The sequence below is a fragment of the Lycorma delicatula genome, chromosome 12 (assembly GCF_047948215.1).
Source record: "Lycorma delicatula isolate Av1 chromosome 12, ASM4794821v1, whole genome shotgun sequence".
NCBI classification, from domain to species: Eukaryota; Metazoa; Arthropoda; class Insecta; order Hemiptera; family Fulgoridae; genus Lycorma; species Lycorma delicatula.
This window is the reverse complement of record NC_134466.1, coordinates 13536412-13550910: the sequence shown is the minus strand read 5'-3', so window position 1 is coordinate 13550910 and position 14499 is coordinate 13536412. Positions and strand designations below refer to the sequence as shown.

Below are 14499 nucleotides of genomic sequence, written 5' to 3'. Positions count from 1 at the left end.
TGAATGAATTAACACGAATGAATGTATCCAACTTTCTAGGATTTTTCCATTTTCTTGTTATTTATTTACATTTTCTTAATTTTTATAATTTAAAAAGAAAATTTGTAAATTAGTTTAAAAAATAAATTAATGTCAGTTGTATAACGGTATATTTCGAGGCTTTGATTTTTATATAAAACAAACTAACAAACAAGTTAATAATAATAATATCAAACGTTTTAATAAAGTTAAATGGGGAGAATACATTAGAATTCCTTCCTGTTACTTATACGACTAAGTATAAAAGAGGGGAAAAACAAGGAGGACCGACTGATATTGTTTCTTTTAAAAAGAAAGTACATAAGTATAGGTTATATACGAACACATAGAGATCGATAATACATTATGATTGGTCGTTTTTATATAGGCGTGGTTATAAATAACCAATCGTATGTTGTGTTTGTTGTTTTTATTCATTTTATACAGGAGGGTTGAAGCAAAAGAGGTGTTTCTATCTTAGTTTTTTGTTGTTTTTATACGAGTAACGTCTTTTTTTTCCTTTTACTAGCTTACATCAAACGACATGCGTAGTTCCGACAGTTTTTCTGTTTCATCAATTCTTAACAATGTGTGGTCTTCAAACCATCTGTGTCTGTATATTGTGGTGTTTGTAGTTTCGTTTTTAAAATTCTTTTAGATATGAACGGTAAAGAAACTTCTTCGAATAGTAATAGTAATAATGACCCGTCTAATTCAGGTATGTTTTTTCTTTTTAATTATTGAAAAAATGTAGTTTTATATTATTTTTTTTAAATTTCATTTCGTGAAAATATTTTAGTTTTTTAATAGCCTAAATTGTTTTACGTCTTATGATTTGATGTATCCAAAAATTGTTATTTATTAAAAAGAATAACTTTAATTACACTAAATACCATTAAATTGATTTTCCTCATTATTAGTTTGTTTGAATAGAATCTATTTCAGTTGAACATTGATTTATCCGTACGTCAATTATATAGATTTCTTATTATCCAGATCTTTTCATTTTTTTTTTTCTATTTTGACCAGTTAAAGGACCGTGTACCGATTTTTATTTTCCTCTCTTTTTTTCTCTTGATATTATCGCAAATTTTTTTCATACTCTTTGAATGTTTTTCTCGTGTCAATTCTGGTTCTTATATTTTTGGGAGTGGTTGGTTGCGGAATCTTTCTACGGTTATTTGTTTTTCTTTTAAAAGTTTTAGAGGTTTCTGCAAACCGTTTAAATTCTGTTTTTATTTGCGAATAGGTCTAATATGTTTTTTGTTAATCTATTTTTATTACTCATTTTATAAAGGTAGCTTTACAATTTGCGTCTTTTTCATTCAATTTTATAATATTTTAAATCAAATTTAAAAAAAAATAATTCAAAAGGATTTATTAATAATTTTTACTGGTAATCTATTTTTTAAACTGTATATAAAAATTATATAAATCTTATATTCATAGTTGAACCGTTGTTTGTTTGCTTTGGTCTAACATTCGGTAATGATTTAGCCTTTATAAAATATCCTAAACTTAACTTTTAATATTAACAATGGAAACACAGTAATAATATAAATGTATAAGCTATATTTTGACTATCAAAAATATAATTTTAATTGGTTTTTTTTTAATTATTATTTTTATTTATAAAAACATATAAATACAGGTCCTTGTAGAAGATTTTGTTAACAATAAATAAAATCTAGTTTAAAGAATATACTATAGGATTGTATTCCAATATTACTGGAATTTTTTTATTATTAATTAATGTATATAAATTTGTAGGATTTTTATCTAAAAATTTTTTTAAAATTATTTCTACGTACTTTTTTCATTTTTATGCGATTTCAGAAATAAGTACGTCGATGAAATAATTTATCGAAGAAGTTTAAAAAAGAAGCTTATACGTGGGAATGTGAAAGTGAATATTTGTGGCTTATGAAAAATTCCATACATGACCGAGATTCGAACCCTGGACCTCCGGATAAAAGTCCGTGATGCTACCACCCCTCCAAGGATATCGACGATTATTTTTTTTAAATGTTATTTATTTATCTACTAAATTAATGAAGATACTTATTATTTAAATTAAAAATAGAATACATATTACTTTTTATCTAGCTTACTGTTAAAAAAAAAAAATAATAAAATAGAATTACTAATACTCGTAATTGTTAGTAAGTGGATACTCTATTCTTATGTAAAAAAATGTACCGATTATTTTAATTTATAAAGAAATATCTTCTTGTTTATTCTACAGTAAGTTTCTTCTAAATTATTTAAACGGAGATTTTTTTAACAAAAAATTACGTAGAATGTAAGTTTTTGTTAAAAAATTTCACCTATTAAAAAGTTAACTTATACATACACTTATATATTAACTTTATATTAAGTTTCATAACGCATGTTTAGTTAAATTATACATTTTCATTTATCTAAATTAATTAATGTTGAGTCCTCGTTAGAGTACTATGGTTGGGCAGCCTTTTAAAGCCTTTTAAATTACTTGTATTTTATTTTGATCGTTAAACATTAAGTCTAATAAAAGAGAAAAAAATCGGTGTCATCATTTAAATACAAATTAATTCAGTAGGAAAGGGGAATAATTTGGGAAGTGATTCTAGAGCTTGAAATAAGGAAAAAATTTCATAAAAATATATGTCCGAAAACGCTTTGTTATCGAGTTACGGCTAGCGAAACTTTTTGCCCGGATTTCATGTCCCCCGGTGAAATGAAATCATACAAAAATTTTTAAGGCGTCATATTATACAATATATACAATATAGAACAGAAAAATTAAGTAACCAAAAACAAGATTTTTTTTTAGGTTTGAAGTACACTAACTTTGTTAAATTACTAATAAATGCGTAAATTATATAATCAAAATTTTTAGGGAATTTAATCTTGAGAAAATTGATGTAATAAAATCTATGAAAAACAAAAAAAAAATCATGTTTTTTTGTTAAAAACAAAATAGAAAAAAACTTAAGAGAAAAATGTTATGAATTTGAAAAAATTAAAAACAGCTGTTTTTAATACGATAAATTTGGACCTTTGAAAAATTAAAATATTTGTAATTTACTTTTTAAAAAAAAATGATGTGGACACCACATGACTTACTTGTACGCATATTAAATTACATATACACTTTTTTTTTTAATGAAAAGTACGTAAAATTTTATTTCATTAATAACTTCTGATTTTTTTCATATTTTTTTTATTTTTATTATTATTCATCGTACAATTTTTTTACAATGAGAAGTTAATAATTATTAATAAATCAATGTTTAAATTAAAAAAAAAGGAAAGGAAGTCGGATTCAACCCGATGTGCCTTCCTCTTCTAAGACCGAATCTTTCATTAAAAAGGTTTTATTGAGCTATAACTCTGGAATCAATGAAAATAAGTACCACTTATGATATATCGTTGAAAATCTCTCAATGAGAGCTTATTACTGCAGACCTTTTCAGATCATGTAGCCATTAAACTGGCTATGTACGGCGTCAGTTTTAAAACGCTGTTACAAAATCATTCTATATGGCATCTAAGTCGGTTATTTTGTTTTGTATTCACAAAGGAATCAGTTTTATTACATAATTTTAGCAACATATTGATGTATTGAAGCGCATAATAAATTATGTTATACGACACAAAAAAAAAAAGAAGGAATTTGTGGTCATAAATACGTCACTTTTACTTGAGGTCTAAAATATCTTTTCTGACAAAAGATATCGGTAAATATGAAACGCATAACGATTCGTAATGAATAACAGTATAGAGTAAAAATGTTTTTTGTCAATCTGAATAGCCTTTTAAGTGGTGAAAATTTTTATAAAACGTAGTTTTCTGAATCTACTTTCACTTATACTAACATATGTGATTTATGCCACGGGTTTTTCATCATATTTTGCCCAATTTTCAGCCGATTTGCTTGAAAGTATTATTTTTAAAATCAGCAAACTATGTTTCATAAAGACAAAACAAAAAAAAACAATTCGCTATTAAAAAACGCGGTAGAAATGCGCAAAAAAATCCTGCAATTAAATTATCGTAATTTCTGTACTGTTTCAATTTTGTTGTTGTTACAGGCATAAAAATATCCAATTGTAAAGGTTTTTTTTTTTTGTCAGAATCTGTTAAATCTCTTTAATATACTGTAATTTTTTCACAAGAGGGTAGCATAAGAATATGAAGGGAGACAATCAGATACCAACATATTTTCGCGGAGCGCTAATCAACCGCGGATCATTGTGATGGGAAAAGGTTTTAAAATGAAATGTACGTAAAATTTTATTTCATTAATAACTTATGATATTTTTTAATTTTTTAATTTTTATTATTATTGAATTATAATTCATCGTACAATTTTTTTACAATGACAGGTTAATAATTATTAATAAATCATATTAATAATTATTTAAATTTTAAAAAAAGGAGATGAAGCCTGATTCGAATCGATGTGTGTTCCCCTTGTAAGATCCAAATATTTCATTAATTAAACTTTTATTTGGCTATAAATATGGAACCAATGAAAATAAATAACGCTTATGATCGTTGAAAAGCTCTCAATGAGAACTTATAACGGCAGTTAAGAAAAAGTCCAAAATCCAAAACATTTGGATTTTGGACTTTTTTGGTCAAGTCGATTGTAATCAAAAGGAAAGGTGAACAACTAGATGTTACAACAGTCCTATATCCAAAATTTCAACATCCTACGGCTAATCGTTTTTGAGTAATGACAGATACATACGCATGTATGTACGTACGTACAGACGTGATGCCGAAACAAGTGAATATAGTTTCAGGGTTGGTCAAAATGGATATTTTAATTGAAATCAGTAAACCGATATTTTTCGGAATTACAATACTTCGTACAAGGAAGTAAAAATAATAAACTCTTTAAAATATATAAAAACAAAATTCCTTAATTAAAATTATTAAGCAAATGAAAATTGATTTCAATTAAAAATTATCTGAAACAAAACAAAATAGATGCACATTTGTTCAAAACAATTTCTTATTAATCGGAGATAGTTAATCTTAGTGTAGGTTTTTTTCTTAGGTGTTTGTTCTTCTAATTTATAATTTTTGTAAAATTTATTTTGTTTATAAATTGTATTAAATTTGAAAAAAGAACTATTAAAAACCGTTTATAAAAAAATTGTTACATAAATATTCTAAATTTAGACGTTCATTTCGATTGTTAAACAATACAATCAGTAGACACTAAAGAAAAGATATAAAAATACATAACAAACTAGTAAATAAAGAAAAAGACTGGTTGGCATACGTTTCCCGGCGTAATTATAGGATCTATATTGATCGCATCTCCCTAACCGTTGTTGACCAATTCTGTTTGACAAAAGTAAAAGCTATCGACGATCCTCGCTGAGAAGTCAACGTACAAAATTTCATTAAAATCCAAGGTGAATATATCGTGGTGTTATGGAAAAAAAAATTGAGTAAATAAATGAAATTGTAGAGTTTAAACAAAACTGACCGAAATAAAATAAGTAGCAAATAAATAAAACTAACAAATAAAAAAGGTTATGTTAAGATTCGAAATTCAAAAACCATTTTATATTTCTTCATTGTTTGCTAATGAAAATGACAATCGAAACGACGATCTAGTATTTTTACATTTTAAAAATATACTTTTTTAATGATTTTTAAATGTTTTCTAGTTTCGATTTTACTTCAATAATAATTTAACGTTATTATTGAATAACGTTATGGTATTGTAATGGGTACCATGATTCGACTTGCGGAAAATTTCGATTTCTTGTGGACATGAAATCTACTGTAAAAATAACTCGTTCCAAAATATCAGTCTAGTTCGTTAACGACCAAAATCGGTCCGTGGGGTTGGAAATGAGAGGGGTTTTTTCAACAAAAAAAAAAAAACAAAATATCACTATAACTTTCTTATTAAGTAAAATATCGAATTTGTTTAGAGTTCATGCTATTCTTTAAATAAGGGCCTAAAACTTATATAAGTAAACGTTTTTGATATCACCAATCATTGGCGCAGCGGGTGGAAAAAATGGGGTTTCGAAGACTAAAAAAAATCATCCCTCCTTTAATAGGCACAGTATCGAATCGGATTAAAGTGGTTGTTACTCCTCTAAACATTAGGTAAAACTTTTATGTGAAACAATTTTTTATATTACCGACTCTTACAGCAAGGGATGACCAAAATGTTGCTGGAATTGTAAGAAGATGGGGCTTGTCGTATGCTAAATACGTGAAACTTTTTTCTCACGCAACCGTTGTCGTATGAAGAAAATTTGAAGTTTTTCTTAACTTTAAATGGAAATTTTTTTTATCCCCTATTTAGCACCGGTGAAATCTACCTCCGCCTTCCGGCGTACCGAAAGGGACTTTTTTCTTTGTATTGAAACTTATGTGTAAAGATATAGAACGACTATTATAGATCAAGGGCTGATTTCGTCTATGAAACGATTTCATCTCAAAAATGTAAAAGGAAGATAGATCTATCTGAAATATTTTACTATTCTCGACGTTAATTGTTGGCATATTATATTTCACGAATTTTTAAATTTCATTTTATTTACACTACTGTCCAAAAAGGAGTATAATGTGTCTTGGGTGTTTGAATTATATGTTTGAATGCAAGTAAGTATGATTGTTCCACCGTAGCAGCTCAACCGCTGAACCGATTTATATGTATGACCCCGCGTTGGAATCCTTATGTTACCGAGAGTGTTCATCTCAAAAATGTAAAAGGAAGATCTATCTGAAATATTTTACTATTCTCGACGTTAATTGTTGGCATATTATATTTCACGAATTTTTAAATTTCATTTTATTTACACGACAGTCCAAAAAGGAGTATAATGTGTCTTGGGTGTTTGAATTATATGTTTGAATGCAAGTAAGTATGATTGTTCCACCGTAGCAGCTCAACCGCTGAACCGATTTAGATGTATGACCCCGCGTTGGAATCCTTATGTTACCGAGAGTGTCATAGGCTATGTATATATATATATATCAATTTGTCAAACATGCTGTTTCCTGTGTCTGATAATAATTAACTATTTATAATTATAAGCTATAGTTATAGTTATAGAACTCACATTCAAGTCGAGTGTCAAAAACCCTCTACTTTCACTCAAAAAAGCCTTTTCGGACCATCGGGTCCATGAAAAGTCGATAAGAAAGTATAATCAATAAAATAACGATATATTTGGTTACTAAGGCTAAAATCAATTAAAACTGTCAACCAGATTCTGAAACAGATATCAATGCCAAGTTAAACAGATCATTATATTCGAAATAACGTAAGTGCAATAACAGAACCATACATTTTTTGGTCATAAGCATAAAAATTAATAATATCAAATTTAAACGACTGTATATAGGAAACCCTCCAGCATTAATACAACTATTCATAAAGACTCGAATAACCCGTGGTAAAATAAAAGCGACAGTGATTATGCTACGGTACAAAGGGATGTAGCTTATTCAAGTAATAATAAAGTATTATTGGATAATGAACTGAAGTATATAAAAAATATAGCTTTGCAGAATGGCTACAATGAATCTTTCATTACCAATATTTACAAGCAATATTTATATATCTAATAACAAGGACAATACTTTTGTTCCGTTGAGTCGTTCTAAAAGTCGTATAGGAAATATACTTTATACAGTTATATAAACCAACAAACACACAAAATAGCAAACGTTTATGATAAAGAGAAGAAATATGCGATCACATATAAACCTGTAAATAACATTTTGATAAAGTTCTTCAGTTATGATACAAACTATGTCTTTGACAAATTTAACTTGAGTGGCATAAATAAAATTAACTGCACGAACTGCGATGCTATATATATTGGAAAGACTGTTTCAAGGTGAGATTCTCAGAACATGTGAAGGCGTTTAAGGAGTAATAAGAAATCTTTTTAAAATATGGCCGATCACTTGATCGCGTTTGGATATAAGATTACAAGCTCAGTAAATAATCTAATTATATTGGAATTTATAACATTAAAAACAAGCTGAAGTATTTAGAAAGATTTATAGATGCAAAGATTTCAACTTAGTTAACCACCAAGTATATTTCGAACATGACGATCTGTTTCAAGTCGGCATTGACAACTGGTTGACAGTTTTAATTGATCTTAGCCTTACTAACCAAATATCTCATTATTTTATCGATTTTAGTTTTCTATCGACAGATGATAGACCCAAATCGTCTGAGTAGGCCTTTTTGAGTGAAAGAAGAAAATTTTTGGCACGCGACATGAATGTGAGTTCTATCTTACTTTATTATACGAGGTGTGTGAGAAAAGTAATGAGACTGACTTTTTACTTACCAAAGTTTTTATTTTTTTCAAACGAAAATACTATCCCCTTCAAAGTAGTTCCCTTGGGCAGCTATACACCGGAGGAGTCGTTGTTCCCAGTTCTGACAGCAGCGCTGGAAGGCTTCAACTGGTAGGGCTTTTAACTGGTCGGTCACAGTCTTTTGAATGTTTTCCAGAGTTACATAATGACGTCCTTTTAAGACACGTTTCAATTTCGAGAAAAGGAAAAAGCCACAAGGACTCAGATCAGGTGAATAGGGAGGTTAAGGAACCGTAGGAATACGTTTTGAGGTCAAAAAATTCCTGATGGAAATGGCCGTGTCACACGAGGCACTGTCACGATGAAGCATCCACTTGTCTGCAATGTCTGGTCTCACGCGAATCACTCTTTTCCTGAGCCTTTGAGGACACCTTTGTAAATCACTTGGTTGATAGTTTGTCCTGAAGGAACAAATTCTTTATGCACGATACCCCTACTGTCAAAAAAGCATATCAGCACGGTGTTGCTCTTTGATTTGTTCATTCGACATTTTTTCGGTTAAGGAGATGATGGAGTGTGCCGCTCTTCGCTTTGCCGCTTTGTTTCAGGATCGTATTCAGATATCCAGGATTCATCACATGTGATCACACGATTGAAGAATTCTTGGTCTTTGTCAATCCCTCTCAAGAAGATCCAACGCACACGTTTCTTCGATTGTTATTCTGTTCCGCTGTGAGGTTTTTCGGTACCGATTTCGCACAAACCTTTCGCATGTCCAAATCGTCTGTCAGAATTTGACGTACGATGAAAGCGTTTTAATTTAACCGTTCACTCATCATCCTTATTGTTAAACGACGGTCTGATTTCATAAGAACTCTCACACGCTCAACGTTTTCGTCAGATTTTGAAGTTGAATGTCTCCCTGAGCGAGGTTGATCTTCAACGTGATCTCGGCCTTCCAAAAATGATTTGTACCGGCGGAAAACTTGTGCTCTTGATAAACAATGTTCCCCGTAGGCCTGTTTCAACTTTTCAAAGGTCTCACTCGCGGTTTCCCCAAGTTTAACACTTGATCGCGCAATGTCGCTCTAAATCCAGATGCTCCATTATCGTAACGCACAACAAAAACACAACTTCATTGATGGCGCTGTCAAAAATAATGTGTCGACTTAACGGAGTTGAAACTCGTACTGATCATGTGGAAGGGATGAACAAACCGGTCTAGCACAGACTAGCGTTGCCAGACAGCGTTGCCAGATCGCTCGCAGTGTTACCAATCTCATTACTTTTCTCACACACCTCGTAAATGTGTGTATTTGGTAGATTATAAAATAATTTTATATATATATATATATATATAATTATTTTAAATATTTAGGTGATTCAATACAGAAGAGAAATAATCTGGAAACTAATTCTAGTGCTCGAAATAAGGAAACAAGTTCGTATAAACATATGTCCGAAAATGCTTAGTTATAGAGTTACTGCTAGCGAAAAATTTCGCGTCGATTTCAGTTCCTCCAGTGAAATTTCAGTATATTAGGAGTAAATTTGATGGTTTCTTATGTTCCTTACCTTGAACAATCAAATAAAACAGGTCTCAGAACTACATCTCCCGTAATTTTCATGATATCCAATGTAAAACAGAAAATTCGGTGACAAAAACATTTTTTTTAAATTTGAAGTACAATAACTTTGTTAAATGGCTGATAAATGCGTAAATTTTACTATATAAACGTGTAGATAATTTTATTCTAGAAAATTGATTGAATAAAGTCTATGAAAAACAAAAAGATCAATTTTTATTTTATAAAAAACTTAACAAAATACTTATGAATTTAAAAAAATAAAAAAACAGCTGTTTTCAGTATAATACTTGTAAATTTAGAACTTTGAAAACTTAAAATATTTTTAATTTACTTTTAAAAATTATCATTATGGTTTATACTACAATAATGTATTATGCGACTGCCCAAAAAGGAATATAATGTATTAAGGGTGTACGTTTGTTTGTTCCACCCTAGCAGCACAACGGCTAAACCGATTTAGATGTATGATCCCGCGTTGGAATCCTATATATATATATATATATATATGTTTTTTCTGAAGTCAATACTTATAAGATCCGTTATCCTCTGTACCCGTATATTGTATTTTTATAATCAAAAACCAAGTTGAACAACCCAAGTGCAGAATTACAAAGTAAATGAAATGATTCATCATTTTTATTTATTCAAAGGCGCTTTCGTGGGATCCCGCATCATCAGTTGTATATATGATATATTTATATAAAATTACATATCAAACACAAAATTGTTTAAATTAAAATTACAAATGTATACAAAAACATATGAAGTCAATTAAATAAAATAACTACATATATATATATATATATATAAATATGACGTCATAATTTAAAATATAAAAATTGGAATTAATTTTAAAAATAAAATAAAATAAATAAAAATTTATATTATGTAATCTGGCCAGCCAGAGTTACATTACCCATTTTTCTATTTATTTTATTTTTTTTTAATTGACGTCAGATTTTTATATATATGTAGTTATTTTATTAATTGACTTCATATGTTTTTGTATACATTGTAATTTTAATTTTAATTTAAAATTTTTTATGTTTGATATGTAATTTTGTATAAATATATCTTGTACAACTGATGATGCGGGATCCCGCGAAAGTGCTTTTGGAATAAAATCAAAATAAGGTGTCATTTCATTTACTTTGTAATTCTGCACTTGGGTTGTTCAACTTGGTTTTTGATTATAAAAATATAGTAAATATATATATATATATATATATATATATGATTAAATAAATTTAAAAAATTTGAAAAACATACTATATACAAAATTGTCACCCGCACGTTCTTTAATTCTCCTATAATAAAGAGCAACTTATTTTTGTCAGTCATGTTTTGTAATTTTTAATATTTATCACTTGTTAAATAAATTTAAAATTTCTGTTTGTTGTAAATTTTTCTTTTTTAATTTTGTCGATTATCCATCAATTCCATTCCTATTAAATCCGTATAACTAAAAATAAATACAATCAAAGACGATAGTATATTAAATATATAGAAATGTTGTCTTCCGAAGACAAAAGACGGTCGTACTACAAAGTATAAATAGATTAATGTTACACCCACAACTTGATAGAAAGATCAATATATATTAAAATAGAATCTTATTTGTAACATGATGCCGTCGGCAGGAACCAAACTATCAGTCATTTTATTTAAAATACAAACTACTTATTATTAGAACCAATTTCATTTCTTTAATTCACAGGGAACGACATTGTATATAATCTGTGGTCTATATATTAGTATCTTCCAGGAGGTTACTCTTATATATTCTCTGTTTTAAATAATTTATAAAAAAATACAGAATCGCTTTATTTTCGAGTTACGGCTAACAGAAAATTTTATCGTAATTTTTAGGAAACAAATTATGGGTTAAAATTATACTGGTTTATTTTGACTTGAAAAAAATATTGGATTTATATAATCGGAATAGTTTCCGAGAAAATTGTTGGACGACAACAATTTAAAAAAAATTGAAGTCGAAAGATTTTTTGACAAAGTAAATTTATAAAATTATCGTAAACCAATATTAAAAAAAATTTGTAGAGAATTTAATAGTGAGAAAATTATAAAAGTCGAGAAAAAAGCAAATAATAATTTTAGAATTTGAATTTTATTAAAATTAATGCGGACATTAATGTGAACACCACATGACTTCCTTGTACGCACATTCATTTTTTTTTTTAAATGAAAAGTACATCAAATTTTATTTCATTAATAACTTCTGATACTTTTTTTATTGTTATTATTGAATTATAATTTATCGTCGATTTTTTTTACAATCAAAGGTTGATAATTATTGATAAATGAATATATTTAAATAAGAAAAAGGAGATGAAGAAGTATAATTCGAACCGATGTGCCTTCCTGTTGATCCAAATATTTTATTAATTTAAATTTTGTTTGGCTATAACTCAGGAACCGATGAAAATAAGTACCACTTACGATATATCGCTGAAAAGCACTCAGTAAGGGCTTATTACTGCATTTAAGAAAAGTAAAAAATTAATTTTTTTTGTATTTTGGGTTTTTTTGGACATTTTTGGTTCAGTCGATTGAATCAAAATGGGAGGTACACAACTAGATGTTACAACAGTCCTAAATCCAAAATTTCAACTTACTACGGCTAATCGTTTTTGAGTTATGCGAGATACATATATACAGACGTCACGCCGAAACTAGTCAAAATGGATTCAGGGATGGTCAAAATGTATATTTCTATTGAAATCTGAAAACCGAAATTTTTCGCGATCACAGTACTTCCTTTACTTCGTTCAAGGAATTAAAAAAAACGATGTTACGGCATCTCATATTTGGAAATGTTACAGAACTGGCTTTTCCCGCAGTTAAAAATTGTAACGAATTCATTTTCCAGCAAGTCAGAGCACCAACGTAAACGTTTTACTATTTCTTAACAATGACTTTCCACAACTATGGATCGGTCGGAAAAGACCTTCCGATTTGACATTTCACCACTGCCCACCGAGGCCGTGCAATATCACAGTTTGTGTTTTTCTTGTGCGGGTTGAAAAAAACTCCGTTTTTTGACATATCTCGTTACCGACTGTGAAACCGCATAAGAACAGCAATGACTGCAATAACACCAGACGTGATCGCCGGAGTATGGGACGTGCGTGTTTAACTATCACGTCGTGCATCCGTAGGGTTCATATTGAGCATTTCAGAAAAATAAAAGTAAGATTAATATTCAAACATGTATTTTATAATTCACCGCAAGGTGGTATGTTCATTTTATTAAAAAATTAAAGGCTTTTGAAATCGGATTAATCTTTTTGTTTCACGCTGTGTAATTCCTCCTCATTATCATTACTTTTTGTCGTATTTTATTACCTTTCTTTTATTGCTTATTTTTCAAATTGAATTTCTCCTCCTTTATTTTTCTCGTCTGTAAATTGTCCACTCTCAAATTTGACACTCATTTCCCGAGTTGCTTCTTATTCGCACAAGTTCCAAAGAAATTGAGACGGGATATTTTTGTCACTTCTTTTATCATCTTCTACTCTAATCACTACTGTCTGATTCTTGTTTAAATTGTGCGTAATTCTTCTTTCAGCAAATTTCAGTCCAATTAAAAATAAATAAATGTAAGCTATTATTTTTGTTACATTTCATATTATCGGATTCCTTTTCCACTTTTTTATAACTGCAAATAAAAATAACTTTATTTTTTTTAAATATTCAAATTTTTTTAATTTGATTTCAGTCTAGACAAGAAGAACGATATTTTAATTCATTTATAAATATCTCTGTGTCAAATTATACTTATCAGACAAAATCTGAAATATTTCATTTCAAACCGATTGATACCTCACTTATTTAAATGCGATTTCGAGTTACAACGAAAATCATTTAGCGCGTCAACGGCGTTTCTATCGGTACACAATATAAAAAAATATCTTCCGTTTAAGTATGAATTACTTTCTTTTTCCTGTTTAACCTCCGGTAACTACCGTTTAGATAATACTTCAGAGGATGAATGAGGATGATATGTATGAATGTAAATGAAGTGTAATCTTGTACATTCTTAGTTCGACCATAGATGTGTTGGTTAATTGAAACCCAACCACCACCACCAAAGAACACCGGTATCCACAATCTAGTATTTAAATCCGTGTAAAAATAACTGGCTTTACTAGGACTTGAACGCTGGAACTCTCGACTTCCAAATCAGCTGATTTGGGAAGACGCGTTCACCACTAGACCAACCCGGTGGATTTAGGTATGAATTACTACTTTTTGTTCATATCACGTTCTGTGTTGCTATTTGGGTGTCATTTTTATATACTGCATAAATAAGAGAATCTCTGTGTTTCTTTTTTTGTTTGTACAAATGTTGATTTAAAATTCAGCAATTGTTAGATAGATCTAATGATTCTTTTTACCAGTAAATATTTATTTATTCATAAAAAAGATTTTACGAGTAATTGACAAAAACTGATGTGGGCATCACATGACTTCCTTGTACGCCTATTAAATTACATATACACATTTGTTTTTTAATGAAAAGTACATAAAATTTTATTTCATTAGTAACTTTGATACTTTTTTTTATTGTTAT

The 14499-nt window shown here is 28.9% G+C and overlaps 1 protein-coding gene across 1 annotated transcript in view; it reads left to right on the top strand.

The window, feature by feature from the left end:
• The first annotated feature begins 610 nt into the window (after positions 1–610).
• The window catches only part of LOC142333355 (doublesex- and mab-3-related transcription factor A2-like), a 44028-nt gene continuing 30139 nt past the window's right edge, over positions 611–14499 (top strand). Inside the window, exon 1 of the mRNA XM_075380378.1 lies at positions 611–736. Coding sequence (XP_075236493.1) covers positions 679–736 — 58 coding nt within the window. The 5' untranslated portion in view covers positions 611–678. The remainder of the gene's footprint in view (positions 737–14499) is intronic.